The 19,891-nt window shown below is 39.1% G+C and overlaps 1 protein-coding gene across 1 annotated transcript in view; it reads left to right on the forward strand.

The window, feature by feature from the left end:
* Window positions 1-19,891, forward strand: part of col24a1 (collagen type XXIV alpha 1 chain) — a gene marked incomplete at its 5' end in the record, with an annotated part of 80,257 nt that overhangs the window by 41,617 nt on the left and 18,749 nt on the right. The window contains 17 exons of the mRNA XM_079221555.1: window positions 116-169; window positions 2,134-2,187; window positions 2,271-2,324; window positions 3,054-3,098; window positions 3,217-3,270; window positions 4,156-4,200; window positions 7,187-7,240; window positions 8,471-8,524; window positions 10,239-10,292; window positions 11,185-11,238; window positions 13,163-13,216; window positions 13,457-13,501; window positions 14,649-14,693; window positions 16,802-16,855; window positions 17,506-17,559; window positions 17,688-17,741; window positions 18,034-18,087. Coding sequence (XP_079077681.1) covers window positions 116-169; window positions 2,134-2,187; window positions 2,271-2,324; window positions 3,054-3,098; window positions 3,217-3,270; window positions 4,156-4,200; window positions 7,187-7,240; window positions 8,471-8,524; window positions 10,239-10,292; window positions 11,185-11,238; window positions 13,163-13,216; window positions 13,457-13,501; window positions 14,649-14,693; window positions 16,802-16,855; window positions 17,506-17,559; window positions 17,688-17,741; window positions 18,034-18,087 — 882 coding nt within the window. The remainder of the gene's footprint in view (window positions 1-115; window positions 170-2,133; window positions 2,188-2,270; window positions 2,325-3,053; window positions 3,099-3,216; window positions 3,271-4,155; window positions 4,201-7,186; window positions 7,241-8,470; window positions 8,525-10,238; window positions 10,293-11,184; window positions 11,239-13,162; window positions 13,217-13,456; window positions 13,502-14,648; window positions 14,694-16,801; window positions 16,856-17,505; window positions 17,560-17,687; window positions 17,742-18,033; window positions 18,088-19,891) is intronic.

Consider the following 19,891-nt stretch of genomic DNA (forward strand, 5'->3'; position numbering starts at 1 on the left):
ATTATTCACATCTATACTCAATTTCATGATGGAGAAATATTAACAGAATACATTACCTAAATGGTGACAGAATTAACACATAATAATTCAGGTGTTTTCACTGTATTTAAAACAGGGTAGAATTGGTGAGGTGGGGGCACAGGGACCACATGGGCCTCCAGGACCAGAGGTAGGACATACATATCGGCAACTGTCTTGATAAATGATTAATCGTTAAAAAGTATTTTGTGTATCAAAAAGTTGTGATGGTTCCAGGTTCTCAAATGTGTGGATTTTCCTTGTCTTACATTGAATGTGTTTATTCTTCATATATTTCTGCATTCATAAACAGAATCCTTCGGCAATAGGACACAATTTTGGTATCAGATACGTTCTGGTGTCTAAGTCGTATTTACTAATCACGTTTAAGCAGTCTTTGGTTAAATGCAGGGAAACAATCTTTGTTGCAAGCAATGCCAGCACAGTCTTGGCCCGGATATGTGCTGGCTACTCCAGTACCCCTGAATTATAGCCCCCTGTCCTCTGAGGCTTATCCATCATGAGACCGATAGCCAATGGTTGATGGAAGGGGTTGCATGGAATTTTCAGTTATTATAATGATGGACAGAGAATGACTTGAGACTTTTTCAATTTTCTCTTCTTACCTCAAGAAATATATAACATCTTCCATCATAATAAGCACATTCATGCTCCCCAGATGATGAACTTTACATTTTTGGACACACCCCAAGCTTTCATATATCAGTACCATCATGTCAAATTGTCAAATTTGTCCACAAGATATTGTATAATTGCCTAATATTGTATTATCTGTGGCTATTCATGGACATATTGCTCTGATTTTATGACCTTTACTCTTTTGCCAGTTCCAGACCAACATTTACTCTTGAAATCTTTAAAATATATTGGGCAAATAACAATAAACATAACAAAACAAGATTATTTCCTTCATTTTGGTCATTAGATGACCTTTCGAACCTCTCGTAAATAATATATGTGATCATCAAACCGGCCAATTGCTCAACCAGGTCATTGCCATGACATTTAATGAACATACCTATTTACTTTACATGGCTTTTGATGTGATCCTACATTTCATCTGTTGAAACGAGATGGCTCCAATGACAGTTAATCAGTATAGTCAGTATACTCTGCACAGTACACCAGTAGCACTTTATAGTTTAGCTTTCTTGAAGAAATTGTACTTTCCTGATTCTTGTTGTTCTGAGTTTTTACTCTGGCTGAATGCACTTTGGATAAAAGCGTCAGCTAAATGAAATGTAATGTAATGAAATATAATACACCAATAAGTATCCATTCCATCTAACATTGTGTTGTATGGTGTGATGTTTGAGGCCTATGGGAGCTGCCAGTTGGTTTACAGTATTCTACGGTGTTTCACAATAAAAACAACTTTAAGAAACAAACATATGTTACTTAGACACACTGGGATACAGTTATATATCACTTATACTGACATAACTTGAGTGTGGGCAATGGAGACATCAACCCTACTCGTTTCACTACCTCTAACATATGCTGCAATACTTGATATATGACAAGATGAATCTTGTGCTTTTCCTGTTCTGGCATCTCCCTCCAGCATGTCTGTGCGTTGGATGTGGAATACCTCACCTTTTGTCAAAGAGGTCATTATTGATGCTCACATATGTGGAAAGCATGGAAAATGCCAAAGACACACTGCGGTCAGGAGGGCAACATGACCATAAGTCACATAGGCCACAGCTAACGGGTATAATTTTGAAATGAGTAATTGTGTTATGGCAGGAGTGCCAGAAGGTATTCAGGCTCTATCCGTCCAGTAGCAATCCATCACCATCTTCATATCGGTCTGCAATAAGTGTACCTATACTCTTAAGAAAAGCCTCACCTCTGTGTCTGTCCCATTCAGATTTATGCAGGAAGCCTTCAGTGATTAAAGAGTAAAGAGGAGCTTCTGTAGCCAATAAATAGACCTACTTTGTACCCACCTTTATAATGCACTTTAATTCTACCCCTACTAAATAAGTTAATTTACTGTGGGGGATCAAACTCCACCAACAGTCATGTGACTCATCATTACAGGTTAAATAATAACATATAATGATTTATCTCTCTTCTTGTTTTTCAAAGGGATTTCCTGGGGACATTGGAGTACCAGGGCCCAACGGTCCACCTGGACCAAAGGTACAACAGCGTCTCTCACTCTTTCTCTCTGTCCATCCATCCATTCGATAAAGCCATCCAACTGAATTCATGCTGTGTTTCAGGGTTTACAGGGAGCCAGAGGGCCTCAAGGCCCGCCAGGACCACAGGGAACACAGGTGAGACAATTCAACATCTTACTTAATCCCACACGTCTGCTCGGTTCATGACTCACTGATACAGAAAGGTAGAAAATATGTCTCTTCAAGAGATTTCCATTGGATCATTAGTCAAGATTAACTTGAGACATGAATAACCCACACATTACGTCTCATTTAGTTTGTGGTAATATCTCAAACAGTTGAAGTTTAGATCCTAGTGGGAGTTTGTTTTTTTCAATACCTGAACTCTCGGGGCATGTTCCACTTGATGAAGTCATGATTCATCATTGGGTGCTTATAAAAACAAGGGTGAAAGGTTTCCAGCTCTGGAAAAAAGGAACAGGAGCCTTTGTAAGGTGTACACCATACACACACACTTTTCTATTGTTCTGAATGATACAACCAAACCTGGTAGTTGTCCAATATACTCTCCTCGCACCTGAGACAGATAGACTACAGAGACAAAGCAGTTTGATACCTGAAAGTATAGAAGTGAATATAAAAGTAAATTACATTTATTTAACTGCAGCTGTAACCAGTAGCGTAGGTTTGGTTTCAGAAGCTGGGGGAGCACAGTCATGCAAATGGAATGGTAACTTTACTGTGTGTGCATTTCTTTGTGTGTTTTAGTGTGCCAGCTGTATTTACTTGTCTGTTGGATTCTGCCGTGTATATGTGAGCATGTGTTTGTGTGTGTTTATGTTTGCAAATATTTGTCTATGATAGAACTATACTATGTTTCTGCAGGGTGATGAAGGACCACTCGGCCCACCTGGCAGCGCTGGCCCGAATGTAAGAACTCCAAGATGCACATACGTTATATACACTAATACAAAAAGAGCAAAATTAGCCTTTTGCAGGTGGTTTGAATGAAATAAATGGATTATAAGATCTGTCTCTGTTTTTAAAGGGGAGACCGGGAAGGAAAGGCTACACAGGCGAACCTGGCCCGGACGGTTTAGCGGTGAGTCTCGTGCTATCTAATATATCACGCCACCACATTGTGGATAACAGAAATGTGTTAATATGCATTGTGGACTTGAAAATTGGGTTGCAGAATCAACGTCTGATCCATGTAATGTTTAAAGTCTTAATTTAGATTTATTTTTGCTTGGGAATGAACGAGCAAGGTATTTCCCACTGTGTTTAGATTGGCTTTCTTTTTCATGGACACATTGCAGTTGAACTATTCAGATAAATATTATTCCATTTAGTTATTTTTGCAGACATCACAAATTATTAGACATTGAGAAATTAGGAAAAATTAAAAGAATGCCTGTGCATGTATTGTAATAGGTTGTTATCCGTTTCTACTTGGTAGCTTCCTGCCATTCACATTGTTGTAGACCTGATTTGAAACAAATTCAAATCTTTACCAGATCTTCATCCTAAAAACGCTGACGCTGACAGTCTTATGGCTTGTGTTACTGTTACTTTGTTTGCAGTTTTTTACTCTAGCAAACCACAGCATTCCAGACTTGATCCTCACCCTTTTTTATGTGCTGAAATTGGCTTTTATAACACCACAAATGCAGTGCCATCATCATGGTATCGTGTGTTTCAATATTTTCTTATAGTGCTTGTCTCTGAGTGCCATTTTCACCATGTTTGTAACCCATTTATTCTAAGCCTAAATGTACTGTCTTGTAAACATGCTTTTAATTACGAGAGAAAAGTATTTAAAGAAGGAACACAAAATGATTCACAGTCACATGTAGTCTGTGTGTGTGTCTCTTTTTACTATTGTAATACACAGAGTCCTGTGTCAGTAGCAGGGCAGGATGGTGACAAATATCTCTTTAATTACAGGAAGCTAACCAACACACTGTTTGATGTTTTCTGCTTTCAGGGAGAGAAAGGGGACATGGGAAATGTTGGGAAAATTGGAACACAAGTAAGTTGCTTTAGCAGTTGAAATGTACAGGACTGACATTAATCAACAGCCCTTCTGCTGCCGATCAGTAGCTTCTCATTAAACCCCTTTTCAAGAGTGTCATTGTGAAGTCTGTGCTGTAGCTTTTATTAGCTTGAGTTCCTGTCCTTGAACATTTTAATAGTTGTCCATGTTTTATTGAGATAATGATGCAGTGCTTCCACAAGTGAATTAAACCATCCAGTGTGGCAAGTGTGGAGGAAGTAACATTTTCTGATGTCTAGCAGTTTTCCTGACCCACTTTAAATATTTAGAGACATTTGGAGCCTCTCCCACCACCACATAGTGTTCTCATCATGACATGGGCCACCACAGTAGAACAAACGGAACATCAATCAGAGATCCTCCATTTGGGTTACAAACGCGTTTATGGCTCAAATCCTGCCAAAGAGTGTTTGACGCCTGGTCTTGCCAAAGAATTACACTTATGGTGCATGTTGCCATATACTATAATAATTTAAGTTGAAAACATTTTGCCAAAAAGATGTTGGTCTTTATCTTTTAAATGGCTTTGCAAGTGTCCCAACACATCTGTGTTACGATGGTTGTATCAATTAACTGCAAAATCCCAGTTCTATGTGTATATTTTTCTGCTTTAGTTGATGTTTTATACCCAGCACAAACACTCCAGAGAATTGTTGGGGCATGTATCCCCTTTGTTAAAGTACACAACCGCTCTGAACATCCAAAGTATGTCCGTCCTTCCCGGAGGCCCCTTAATGTTAATATTTGCATTCTGTTCATAGTGGAGGCAACCAAGTGGGTCATGTTGGACTGTGTTGCTGCAGTGCACATATGAGAGGGATTAAGCACTTACTGAGTGCAGGGGCCTTTGAAGCCAAGGAGGAGACATGGGGCTGTGCAGAGAGAAAAAAACCTCAAAGACATATGGAGGTTCTAATGAATGTCATTACATCACTTTCCAAATAAATGAGATGTGTGAGAAACTGAGAAAGACTGTTTTTGGATAGTGCAGGTTAATCCAGGGTCGATGCAAGGAGGCTGTAGGCCGTCTGTCTTTATCGGAAACCAGCGTATCACCACAAGGCCTCTCATGAACAGTTTCAAGGGACATTTTACGGGAGGTTTTTTACAGTTTTGTGTATTTTAGTTAATTTAGATTGGCTGAGGATTGTTTCATTCTGAACTCACCCTCCTGTCAACAGCTAATAAAACTTGTATATAAAATAAATGTATCAGTCCACAATTACCAAAGGCAACCACAGGTGTGCTTAGAAATATAGTTGATATGTCAACATCTGTGCTTTGATTTGCATGTCAGTGACTCAGTGTGTACTTAGGAAAGAGGCACGTGTGACGGATATCCTTAATACTCTTAACTTTAAGTGACTTGGGCTGTCTTTCTTCTCTAACTGTAAGGTTAATGGTTAAACCAGTACTCTTGTAACCCAAGCTGTGTCTGAGAAACCAAATCGCCTTCAAACAGTATTGTAAAAGCTCCAACGTCAAGGCCTTGGAACATGGAAACCCCTTTAAAACAATTTCCCTCTGTTAAATGATACAGTGTACCACATTGTCCCACCTCGTCTCCCAATTAAGGGCTTTGAGGTCAATTTCGAGCTCCTGTTCCCATGCCTGCAGGCTGCATCCCTTCACAGACACTCAGCTACTAATCCGTTGCTCAACTGCTTTACTTGCATCCAATAATACTGTTTGGGAGATGATACATGAGTAACATGTTGAGGCTTTCAGCATTTCTAGAGTTATGGAATAGCAAATGGAACAAACTCTCACTGTGTTTATCTTAGTGGTCTGTTTCTTTTCTCTCACTTTATCCATCTGTTACGTTACTCTTAGTTTATTGTTGTCCGTCTATTACTTTCTGGCTCTAGCTTTCCCTCTCGTTCTCTAAACTAAAAAAAGAAAAGAATAAAAGTAAATAACAGGAACATGTACTGTATTATAATATGACAGAAGTAAGATAGCAGTCAGTGTAGAATTGTTGAACCTTTTAATTATGGGAATATATCATTCTGCAAGGAGGAAGCGCAGCAATGGAGATTGTCCCTCGCAACCAGAGGGAGTCGCAGTCTGACCATGCTGGCTTTTGTGGTTGGCCAGAAGACATATAAATTATTATAGTAACATTTTAATTCCGTTTGGTTCAGATGTTGTGGGAGCTTGCACTGTCCCGGTGGCTTTAGTGCACATGCTGTGGTGCGGTGTACTTGGTCTGGTTTGTGATAAGTGCATGTTACTCCGTTAATTGGCCATTCCTCATACTTTTACTATTTTCACATTAAGTTACGCTACGTTTTGTTTTACTTTGACAGAAAAAAATGTAAACAGAATGACAGGATTTAAAAAACTACCGTACAGCTGCCCTTTCTGGCTGAATGTCGACCCAGCCGACTGAAGTCTTACATTTGGAGAGGCTGGCACTGGTCCAGACCACAGACCCTGTCCCAGACGACTGATCTGGAAGTGGTTTTAAGATCCTCCAATAACTTTCATATTTACATTAGCTGGTCTTTTCCCCACGAGTACTCCTTTACTAAGTAGTTTGTGTCTTTTGGGGGCCAATTACATTTATTTACTTTATGCTGTGACACTACCATAGACCTCGCCAATTCCCAATCTTTGATATTGTGCACAATAAATATGTTGTCCTTGCTTTGGTATAGCTATCTTTGCTGAATAGTTCCTTATTATCAATTCCACATGGATTGTAAAACTGTTTTTGAACCAATAATAGTAAGCTATGGTCACTTGTAAATATTGATGTGTCATCTGCTTTTGCTTTGTTTTTCTCTCTTACTTTAAACTATTGCTTCTTTTTAGCATCTGTAAAATTATATTGTGAATAAATCAAAATTAGTAATGAAATTAAACCTGCAGGTTTGTTGCAAAATAACCATTTAATGAATGAACAAGGCCCTCACACTGGCATACTTTCTCCTTATGTCTCCTCTCCTCTACTCTCCAGGGTCCACTAGGCGTCATTGGGATAGCTGGGGTGATGGGAGTTTCTGGTGAAAAGGTAAGGAGTGGGTTTTCTGTCATTAGGCTGTCAGTCAGCATCAGTTGGTTGCTTGTCAGTGGCCGACCCCTGTAATTTGGGCTGTGTTAAGCAGCAATGGCTTGAGGCCCCAGAGGGCCCAGGACACATGCTTTGATAAATACTCAACACTCTCACATCCACATCAATAACAATAAAGCCAAAGCCATGTCACCATTAAGGTCCCTCATCTATCCGCCCACCTGCAGAAGCAAGTAATGTCAAGTTTAATTCAGGAGATTCAGGTCTGTCACCATGTTAGAAAAGTGTATTTGTTCCTGATTGGTGCCATTAGACATGTGCTATGCTGACATCTATACAGTCTATACTACTGCATATGCAGTCATAAAACATAGGAAAAAGGATAGCGCCACACAGCCAGCATAAGTCTTGTTAAAATACTCATGATGCAATCTGGAGGGGCCCCGATGCTTTATCCATGTCCGGCTCCCGTTGCCTCGCTCTCAGCTTAAAATGCAATATTTTAAGTGGCTCTGCAGCCTTCTTGCTCAAGTGACATTATTTTAAAAGAAGTCTGGATGTGGACTATTAACAGTCCTCCAAAAAAACTCCCCTATTTCCTGTTTTGTTCCTGTCTGAATCGTAACCTGTTCCCCATTGCTTCCTATCTAGAAGCTGTGTGTCAGAACATGTTCTGGTGAAGGGAAGCCTTCTGCCTGTCAGACTCTTGCTTGTCCTCTGCTCCCTATTATGCAAAATCCCTCTCCTGGTTCAATCTGTCAGCACCAGCCATACCCTGACAGCCCCCAAATTCCTTTCGCATTGTATATGTATAATAACAATCTCTGGATTAGACTTTTCTTTCCAATATAGAGCCTTAAAAATACTTTTCCCACCGTTTGATAGAAGTGCAAGAACTAGACATATACTTGTACAGTCCTGTATGTCACACAGTTCAAGAAGGATTAAAGGATGACTGACACAAGTGTTGTTAGAGTGGAGACCTATAGGCAGCTTTACTGCTTACCCGAGGTTACCTTTGCTTTTAACGCAGTATGCCACCAACTGGGTTTCAAAGTACCTGCTGGCTTTAAACTTCACTCAACCAGGTGTTAATCTAACCTTCTGTATTTGAGACGCTGCTCTCCAGTTTCATGGCTTTTTATTTGGAAAAGTATTTTTTTGTGGTTAACTTTCAGGTCAAAGTTTAATAATCAGCTCTCTTTCTGTGTTTTTTTTTCTTCTCCCTAGGGCGACCGAGGGCCAGCGGGTCCAACAGGTCCAGTCGGGGAGAAGGGGCCACGGGTAAGTGCAGCACACAGGATGCACTGCAGGGCTCTGCCTGTCTGAGAGGGGATAAACCCCAGAGTCATATTATACAAAATGAAAAAGCATTTCCAATAAATCAGCAAAGCTATAACAGCCTACCCAAGTTTTAATGCATTGTTCAGTAAACTAATGTCTAAGGATGTTTAGTATGAAGCTGAACCGCTGAACAATTTGGGCTGTAATCTTTTGCAGATGCTTTTTAGCTACACTGTTTATTTCATGGAAATGAAAGCAAACTCACATGGCCTTGATGGTTTAAAATTACTCAATGTTGCAACTTTACAATTCTGCTGTGTCTAATTGTTTTTCCCATGGTAATGTAATGCTGAAAATAGGTATGAAAAACACATATTTTATTTAAGTTACTATTTTGGATCACTCAATCTGGTATTCATTACATATACTGTATATGGATCTGTTGAAATACCTTGTGGGTGTTCTCTGGATTTGATACAAATTATTTGTCAATCCACTGTTGCTAAAATGAGACCTGTGATAGATCTAACTAACTGAAACAATACCGTTTGGTTTATCAGTCTGAATAAGAGGCGGGTCAGTATCTCATTGTGACAGTAAAGGGCTCAAGTGGATTACATCTTTAACAGAATGACAAATGAGTTGGAGTTGGAGATTTTGAATGGTAAGTGGAACAGGAAAACCACATTTGTCCAATCTTAAAGCGAGTGCTCTTGTGTCTGATTGAAGGAACTTTGTCTGTTTTCTTTTTGCCCTAAATCCAAACTTCATGTTCAAGTTGGATTTGTTAAATATTTTTATATTTGCAGTTTAATAGTGAGTAAATGTTACAACATTAACCCACACACTACTGTGGAAAATGTGTTTTCATAAAGATTATTTTGATAGTATGGATTCCCTAGAGAAAAATAACCACGCTGCAGTCTAGTGCAGCGGTGTGTCCACTGTCTCCCGTACTGCTGCATGGGAGAGGTTGTCCTTCACCCGTCACTGTCCCGGGACCTTGGATTAACTCAAAGTCTGTGGCTGTGGGCCACAGTCCTGACCTGGAAGGCTAGCAGCCTGACTGATTGGCTGGCTGGAATAGAGGATGACTAATTTAGTGGCTGCCTGGCGGAATAGTTCGATGATTGAATCACTGCTAGTGGATGTTTGATTGAGAGAGAGAGAGAAAGAGAGCTTTGTGACATATTCAAGGAGGTATGGGGATTTGTGTGAACCAGTTTGTGCAATATTGAAGCCACATTAGCAAGAAGTGGCAGTTTGACTTTGGGCTGTATCACCACAGATGACAATGATCATTTCATGAATTTCTGTTTCTGTCTAAAGGCAATTTGCAGGGATTAGCATTTGTTGGCAAAGCCATTTCATCTTTACTGACTTTGGTTGATATTGTGGCATTATTCCTGAACAGATTATTAGAAAATGAGAATGGGTTGAGCTGTGATGAGTACCACAGACCCAGCTGTCCCCCTTTGCCAGTGGGTCTTGAGCATATTTTAAGACAAAGTAATAAGAAAAACAGTTATACAGAACAGTCCTTATCCACAGATGTTGCTGATGTATCAACATTTCACTGCACAGTTGTGCACTGCTGTTGGGCTTTCACTGCACTAATGCAGCATAGTTTGAATAATGCGTATAATGGTAACCACTATACCATTAAATCTTGTCTACCTTTCTATAATGTTTGTTGTTTCTGTTTTGGTGTAAGGGCTATCCAGGGTTACCAGGAGGTCCAGGGGACATCGGCCTGCAAGGTGCAACAGTAAGTGTCCTCCCCTCATTGCATACAAAACTGAACCCATTTGGTGCATATTACATTCTGGGTTTCAAGGCTCAAGAATAACTTTTTTCTCAGCTGTGCTGGAACGTCCTGAAAAATTATTTCAACCGCCCCAAAGTCACAGTAAACTGTCAACACATTATTTACACATTATTTATATTATATTTTATATTTATATATTTATATTATTATTTATATTTATTATTTATATTATTTTTTTTACCTTGTTATTGGTATCTACACAGTTCAATTCAGAAACACAATGTATGATTTCATTTCTTGTCATTCATAGTTTGAATTCTGTATTATAAGATGCTTAGAAATAGTGTTCCTTTAAACAACTGGATTTTTTTCAGTTTCCTGCCAAAAACAAAATTTTACAAGATTACATTTGAACACATCATGATAACGTTATAATTTATCTTCGCTCAAAACTGATTTTAGGCTTGAATGCATCATGTAACTCAATGTTTGTTATTTAGCCATGCAGACTGTTGATAAGTGGCACTGCAAACCTGCACCAAGTGTTGGTGTGGGAGAGGGAGTTAAAGGAAGGCGGATTTTTTTTTATTCAGTTACTCAAGTTTTTTAGGACTAACTTCGGCCCAACCTTGCACATCTCCACACAAGCATATTGTCCATATCAGTTCCCTGTTTCCCACAATTTAGTTCCGACCTATGTAAACAGTATGTCTTAATTGACAGATTGGTTGATGTGGGCTAAAAGACGCATTGAAAGTGTTTAAAGTCTGTGTAAATATTCACACTGTATTTTATAGCTTGTCTGACTGCACTATGACAAAGAAACTGCGATTTCCCAATCTTTATTCTCTCCCTCTGATCCAACTTGTGTCTGTCTTGTTTTTTCTCACAGGGTCCACAGGGCCAGAGGGGTATTGCAGGCATTGCTGGGCTAAAGGGCAGGAGGGTAAGAGCAACCGTTACCTTTGGGGCATATGTATGTGAGCTTACCGTAACTCAACAACTCATGGAAACTTCACTTATCAAACCCCTTGGCAGTCTGTTTTGCATCACAACCTAATTTCCACAAACCAAAGTTTAAAGCAATTTAAGACATGTGTTTGTCCCCCTTGGCTCGAGCCTCTTTATAGGTGAATTTATAATTCCCCATCAATCTCATGCTGAAAGACATTATGGTAACGTCAAATTGATTTTGAGAGGTAATACTGGTGAGACATCGTGTGGCTGAGAGATGAATGACACCTTCAGGTAAGGATGTAAAGATCATCTTAAATTAGATACAACTCATATAGACTGTATCTCAGTGTGTGTGTGTGTGTGTGTGTGTGTGTGTGTGTGTGTGTGTGTGTGTGTGTTGCAAGAAAATGGACAAGGAACACTAACAAGCCAATGTAGTTCTACCTAATCCCACACTACATCCTACACTTCATCACTTCCATTTCATCGAGCAAAACATATGGCAGTACTTAACATGCCACGACTTGTGTTGTTTACTGTAATCCATACATCTGTCAGTCTGTGGTTGTATTTCCTGTCTGGCTGAGGTAAGATATAGTTACCCTCATCCCCCCTCCTCCTCGTCTGTGGTTCGTCTCCATCGTCAAAGCATATGATCCATCGCGGACCAGTACAAATTGTGAAGGTTAATCATTTGAACCAAAATCACAATATATTCCCCTGCTCGCTTTTGTTTTGGGAAAATAAATAAACACCATTCCTTTCTCAACACTGCGGTGTCCCGATAAGAGATTAACCTCAGAATGCAACATAAAGGAAGCAAAATGAAACCGCTGCGCAGCTTATCACTCATTCTTATCAGTTCAGCCTCTGACCTAGAAAATAACAAGTCCTAGCCTGGAGCTGAATCAATTGGTGAGCACCTGCCCTATTTGGCACACACCTGCACGAGTTCTCAAGTTTTTTGTCGTTGTGAGAAAACAGTTACTGCATCCTCTGATTTATGAGTTGCTATCGTCATATTTAATCTATCTATCTCTGATTCCTCTTCTCCATTTTAATGACCACTCACAGTGTAATGCACCTCACCGCTCCAGAAATGTTGCTGTAGATAAACTGTTGTTTCATAGCTTGTGGATAAGCAGTTTTTCGAATTTGCTTCCTCTCTGCAGCTAAACGTATCAACGTTTATTCTGTATGAAAACATTATTTATTGTCAAAATGTGCCTTCATAATAGTCAGACTAACTAAAAAAATACATGTTTATGATGACAATGCATTTATCAACTTATGGCCAGAAGCTGTTTTGTAACTAATTCATTTCTTAACTTCTTATAGTTAACTAATTGAGAATAATCAGTGAAACACTGACAAAGATAGACCACAAGTTACAGTAGCATTGGTCACGCGGCAGAAACGATTGCCTCAATGAGCTTTAAACCAAGATTGGAGGTAGAGATGAACTATTAAGGAACAGAGAGAGAGAGAGAGAGAGAAAGATAAAACATTGTTTGTCTGCCTTAAAGGGAGCAGAGTGATCAGAGAGGGATACAAGTCTGACTGAAGACAGAATAGGAACCCATAAAGATGTATAAAATAGGGGAGACAAGATGGACCCAACAAAAGTCTTGAAAGAGTGGACAGGAGAGAAAAGAGGGGTTTCTTGGGTTGTATTTACAGATGTGTATCTGTCACCCTACCTGTGTGGTGATGCTACATTGCTGGGAAACCCCTGGAATGTTTGTAGAAGTGGAGAAGACACAGAATAATGACTGTTGTCAGTGCTATTTAATAGCTATCTATCTATATATATATATAAATCAACGTATGTCTGATGCTTTGATGTATGTATGCCTGTACAGCTCATTCTTCTTTGAGTGATGAAATGTATGTCTCATGTTGTTTTCGCATAGGGTCCCGTTGGTCCAGATGGCCCACTGGGAGAACCAGGCCCTGAGGGCACCAAGGTATACATGCACACCACCCTGTGTCAAACATCACCAAGTACACGTGAAGATTGGATGAAAGTAGTACTTTTGCAAGAAAGATGTCTATCCTCCTGTATATTAGCCACAGTATGACAGCTGAAATTATTTGCTCAACTTGGGAACACCGCTTTTATGAAATGATTTGTCACATCATATGGATGATTCATTTCTTTAGTCCGTGCCAATTTTACCAAAATGTATCACACCTTTTCTTTGCAGGGTGAAAGGGGCGACCTTGGACAAAAAGGAGAGCCAGGATTCATAGTAAGTAGTCTTTCAATTAATATGCAGGCTTTATTTTTGCCTTTCGACTTATACTAGCTTATGTTAGAGAAAGACAGGAAAAGAGCAAAGTACATTATATAACATGCGGCAAAGTGTACGGTTGTTGTACGGTACCTGCTGAATGGTTATGAATTATGATTCTGTAAATTGTATGCGTAACACATTTCCGGATGAAGACTTCAGGCTCTGAAGAAATGAGAAGACTAATTTGTATTTACTCACATTATAAAAAGGCATCATGCTGAAGCCTTTAGGTTAACATGCACATCACTTTTGAAGATGCACACTCACCTCATGGAAAATACATTACCACATCCAGTAAAACCCTCTGGCCTCTGTAAAAGCTTGGTGAGCCTCTAATCTGCTACCTTTAAGAGAAGAACCCTGAGCTTTATCTTCTGAGCAGCATGGTTATACACTTGGTCTTGAACGGATCTAGTTGAGTGAAATGCAACCCAGCTTCAGATTGGCCTCTAGTGCCTCATTTTAATAAAAATATTTGAATTGCAATACTTTTTCCAAAATTGTACATCAAGTATATCAGCACAGCCACTCCATACGTGGGCATGTCATGTTCATGCATAATATATGCTTATGTGTTTGTGTGTGATGCCTCTTTAGGTGCTGGTCATTGAGTGTAGCTGATAGAAAAATATATCTGAGATTGACGACCATTGTTACTGATTTAAAAGTGATGCTACTACTATGTGTCACAAATGGTTGTCATGTTAATATTTCAGAATAAATTATCAAAGGAACTATTTGGCCATAATTTACTGCCTGTCACAGACAATGTCGCTCAAATATCCTAATAAAACCAGCAAAAAATAAATCCTTAAAGGGCTTCATAACATTGTATTTTAAACAAAACATGATGTATAATGGTTCAATTTATGGCCAAATGTATGAGCTGATGACAGTAGATTCAATCATTTGTTATGCTTTTGTCATTCTTATTTCCAAGAAACTAATAAGCACATCTCTGGTAAGCACATTATTTGAAGTGTTGCTTCCGCAGACATGGCAGATTATTATGTTGCCAATATGTTTCTCAAAATAGATTTAAATCAGTTGGGTTGATTTAAACTGCTTGGCAATCATTCAAATAATGATTTCTCCTCTGAAGGGCAAGGCTGGCAGTCCAGGAGCGAGAGGCCCTCCAGGGAAGAATGTAAGTAATGTTTAACTGAATGCTGACTGCTGAATGTCTCCTTCAGAGCTTTAATTATCCTCTTCCCTTTATCAAGAAGCATCACTATTATTACAGCAGGCACCACACACTTGTAAAACATTTCCACATCCTCTTTTGACCGGTGATGCATGTAATTATAGCTTTAAGAGTGTGGACCTATAAAGCCACTAAAGAGGAAGTTGTCGTAGTTAAAAGAAGGTACTATGCATTTTTTTACAAGCACAATCAAAACAAATGTGCATCTATTCCCACTTATTAAACTGGTGTGAAGTTATTGTTGACCACATCATTCAAACATATCTGAAACTGCATTTCCGGACTTTAAAAAAATACGAGTAATTCTTCATATACTTTGTGTGGGAATTTAAGACTGTTCACAATGCTTAAAGTTTAGACAAGCATTTCATTTGTTTTATTTGTTTTCATGAAAGAATCGTGACCAAGATATGTACAATATGGAGCAGAGGACATTGTACAGTTGAAAAATAAAGTTGTCAGTGCTCTCTGGTGGACAAATCCTGTAATGGCAAAACTGTTTATATAAATCCAAAAACATATCTTATATTTATTGGTCAGGCATCACTTTGGATGGGACTTTATCAAACTCAGAGGATACACATTGACTATAATGTCTTGTTATAGCACCACACAACAGACAGACTTTTGGCACCTTTGAAGCACCATTTAGCCAGCAGACTCTTCTATTTTTACCATGAAAAAAATGGTGGATGGTCCTTTTTATATGCTTTTTAACTGCGAAAGGATGAAATAACTGATGTTCCACAGATGGTAGAGACATGCAAACAAAAAGCAATCAAAAACAGATTCAAAAGCTGATTCAAGTGGGCTGTCTAATCGTCAAATGGGGATCATTAAATCCGCAGTATGTTTCTGTGTGTTTCATCCATTTATGGCAGGACTGTTCCCAGTCAGAGAAAAGCTCCTTCACCTGCATGCCTAACCCTGCGTGAGATTCAGTTGTTTGACCTTTCCACTGACAAATGAGCTGCTCTCCACATTCTTTAATCATGTGTTGGCTTAACATTTGACATTTCAGGGTTGTTTGTAATTACTTTGAACAGACACACAAATACACACATGCAGGTTTGTGCTCTTGCTCTCAAATTAGCCATCTGGACATCCACACATAGCTGTGACTAGTTGTGACCTGTCCTCCTGAGCACATGCTGCTTGATGTTCAATGAAGATCCACCCCTCCCCAAAAGTTGCCCACTACATACTGTATATATAGAAGAGGGCAGCGTTTACATTCTCCACCTCTGGACTCTTAGCGCCATCTTGTGTTTGATAAAAACATCTCTATCAAAATCTATTATGTATCGTTCCTCACAATTTCTGTGATCTATAGTTAAAGATCATTGTGTCCCAAAATTATAATGATCTGTTTGTCTCCCTTAAATCTTGTAAATATTACTTTCAACACATATGACAATTGCTCTCACTGGCTTTTTACATAATACGTGAGCTGTGGGAAGATTTCAAGGTTTTCCCTGGTCTTTTATTTTGCCTTGTTTTCAATTGATTCAGATTCACTCTTGAAATACCTTATTCACACAAGCTTAAAATATATATATATATATATATATATATATATATATATATATATATATATATATATATATATATATATATATATATATATATATATATATACATATGTATATTTGTATTTTGAGCGTTATTGTTATGAGGTAGGTTGTAATGTTTCACGATAGAGTTTGTAAACCAATTTATTCTACAGCTAATGACTGATGCTACTGAATTCATTGTTATCTCATGACATTTTGGAACATATATTTCTGTGCTTGGAACAGCCAGCTGCCAATCACACTCAAAGGTATCGCGGGCCATCCTTTTGTATTGCATCAAGGAATTCCTGTGTCGTGTCTCGAGGCATTAGGCAGCACTGGCATATTAGACTCTATTATCATGTTTGTGGTTGCGTTGCTTATGATGGTTATGATAACGATGAGAAAAGGGACCGCGGTCAAAGCCGAGCTTTCGCTTGCTTCTTTTCTGTGATGACACAAATGATTGACGCTATACTTGACTGTGTGTGTTTCCAGGGTAAACCAGGTTTTCCAGGCAGCACCGGGGACAGGGGACCCCACGGTGAACCAGTAAGTGTGCTGTCTTCCAACTGTTCAATTGAAGTTTTTGTTTCAGGAAACTACAGACAAATGCTACATTTTGAAAAGTGACTTGTCTGGAATCTATAATACATCTTTATTCTTGCAAGTGTTTCAGGAGAAAGGGTTTCTTAAACTTGAAATTGAACTGTTTGAGAGGGAAAGGTTGTTTAGATTTGACTTTGCTTATTGCTTTCTCTCTACTTTCCACACACCTTTAAGCACTACACCTTGTGCATCCCTTCTTGGATGAGTGTTCAACTTCTTGATTTTCCTGGAAATCAGCCAACCCCTTAGGAATATAAAGAATGTCAAACAATCTGATACAAATATTTATTAGGGTAGGACGTTCCAATAACACTGGAGGCACGGTTTATGTTATGCTATGGGTCTCATCTTGCCTTTGGCTGGTCTTCAATTTGACTCCAGGCACTCTCAGTTCTCAGCTTTCTCTACTCTAACGACTTAAACATTCAACTGCATGTTTGTGTTTGTCCATTACATGCTAGACTTGTATATTATGTTGTACTGGTGTTTTATTACCCACTTTACTGTATCTAGCAAGTCCAATACTGCTATGATTGTATAATTTAACTGCTTTAGTTGCTTACGGCATTTTATGACGGTTAATTTTCTTGCAGGGACCCAAAGGACCTTCTGGAGAAGCTGGACCTGATGGAGAGCAAGGACCCGAAGTACTTTTCATTAAGAATTAGTTCACATAATTCAATTTATTATTAAGGGTTTTGGGGGTTTATAGTTGACATGCCTATGTATACATTACAAAACATGACTCATTCCCATTTGTTGTTCTTCTTTTTAGGGTGGGCCTGGTACTGAGGGGGAACTGGGTGCCATCGGAGAGCCGGGGTCAAAAGTCAGTACGACCGTGTCATGTTTTTTGCAACCACTCCTTCCACCTCTGCATCTTAGAACACATTTGTCATGTGGGGGTTCAGTCCCTTCCCCCTCCAGCAATGTGAAAATATGTGACCTTGCTCAGTCAATTTGACATCACTGTAACCTTGGGTGAAACAACAGCTCATTGTCAAGTCCAACATTGCCCCAGCTTCCAGTATCAGTGGTTGGTCTAAGTCTGGGAGTGTGCATGCACATATGAGTGTGTTTGACCTCCAGACAGCCCCTTGGTTTGTTTTGTGTCCCTGCAGGGTGAGATTGGGCCTCCAGGAGCTGAAGGGGAGCCGGGACAGGAGGGAACGAGTGTGAGTAACCGCAAACATCCCACTAATCCCTTCCTTCCTTGTGTTTGGATAAATGAAACCCGGTTGTATATTTACTCCCCCTCTTTTTGACGACAATGTCTAATCCCCCAGCCCGGAGAAAGCAGAACAATGGACTATATAAATAGCACTGCCTGAGTCTCATCTTACTGTTCTGTCCACAGAATTAGAGTCAACATTCTTTATCAAAGTTACTCAAACTCACTGTGATCAAACCATTATTGCATTTTGTACTAACTTCAGTTTAATGGATGAAGGAAGATAAAAGAAATCCGATGATGTCTGAGAAACTGTCGATATGGTCCATAGGAATTATCGTATCTTGTCCAACTGTCTACAGTCAGTTGGATTAAAGACATGCTATCTCTCTCCTTCATACAAATGTTCCCAGAGCAAAGTTTTAGTTTGTTTATTAGTCCCTAAAAAACTTCTTAGTCCCTGAAAGACCTCAGCTCCTTTAAGTCCACATTGAAGACTTTTCTGTTTGCTGCTGCCTTTAACTGAACCAGATTCAATTACTGCATCTCACTACTGCATTTTATTTCTTAAACTGCACTGCAACTTTTATTCAACTTTTATTTTTTAAGTTGCTTTTTTTACTTTTATTTTGTTTTTTGACTGTTTTAATGTTTTACTGTTTTAAAGTTTTCTTAACTGTTTTTAAATCTGCATTATGTTTTGATGATTTTAATGGTTTTATGTGAAGCACTTTGAATCGCCTTGTTGTTGAAATGTGCTATACAAATAAACTTGCCTTGCCTTGCCTTGCCTAAAATTGTGATTACAGTGGGGATTTTATTTAATCTTTTCTATTTTGTCTATATCTGTCTTATTTTGTGTCATAGAAATAGAAAGAGTAACTTAACACCGCCTTAAGATCTTGATTTTGTGGCCTCCTGTGGTTTACCTCCCCTCCTTGATGCAGCGATACACAGGTGTTCTTAGTCAGAAGTGAAACTGCTTTGAAACATTCAACCACAGAGGGCAGTGAACGACTTGGCTTTCCAGCCTGGCGTTAAAGAATCAATATATGACATTCAGAGCATTAATATAGCAGCAAATAACTGTTTGCTATGTAAAGATATAGAGGAGTAATGTCTACGTGAGCAGAGAATGAAGTTGCTGTTTTGTTATCCAAGCTTCTCTGTCCTTTTTCACCAAAGCTGGGCCAGCTGTGCATGCTTTTAGTGCATGTTCTTGCAAGTGAGCATACCCCACTGGCTAGATCCTGGCCATCGCTCTGCTCTCATACAGCGGTTATGGCTGATAATGGCATTGTAGCATGCATCCTCCATTTCCCCCCAAGGACACTTAGCTATCACTGTTAGCTCTGTCAGCACGTTTGCTGCAGTTTGTACTGTTTGCCATGTTGAGAGCCTTTGAGAGGCAATCAAAATGCTCCCAATAGCGTATCTTGCACCTTTAAGGTACACCTGAACTCTGACACAATGCCTCACACTTTGACAGCTGTATACATTGATAGTCTAGAAAATGATGCATGTTCAAAAGATGTGCATTCTACAGATTTATAATGAGGTTGTTACCCAATTATATACTACAAAATATATGTGAGTGATATCTAGCTTTGCATATAGTGTTATTTAAATTGGCCAAGGGTTTGAGATGCTAACAACAGCAACAGCTTTTTTCCAGAGCCCCTGTTCTTAAGAATCCACTGACAAACTACAATTAATTCATAACTCTGCTGTCAGGCTTTTTACTAAAGCAAGAGAGAGAGAATATCACCCCATTTTGAGCTAACCTGCACTTGCTCCCAATATATAAA

Source organism: Taurulus bubalis (assembly GCF_910589615.1).
Source record: "Taurulus bubalis genome assembly, chromosome: 7".
NCBI classification, from domain to species: Eukaryota; Metazoa; Chordata; class Actinopteri; order Perciformes; family Cottidae; genus Taurulus; species Taurulus bubalis.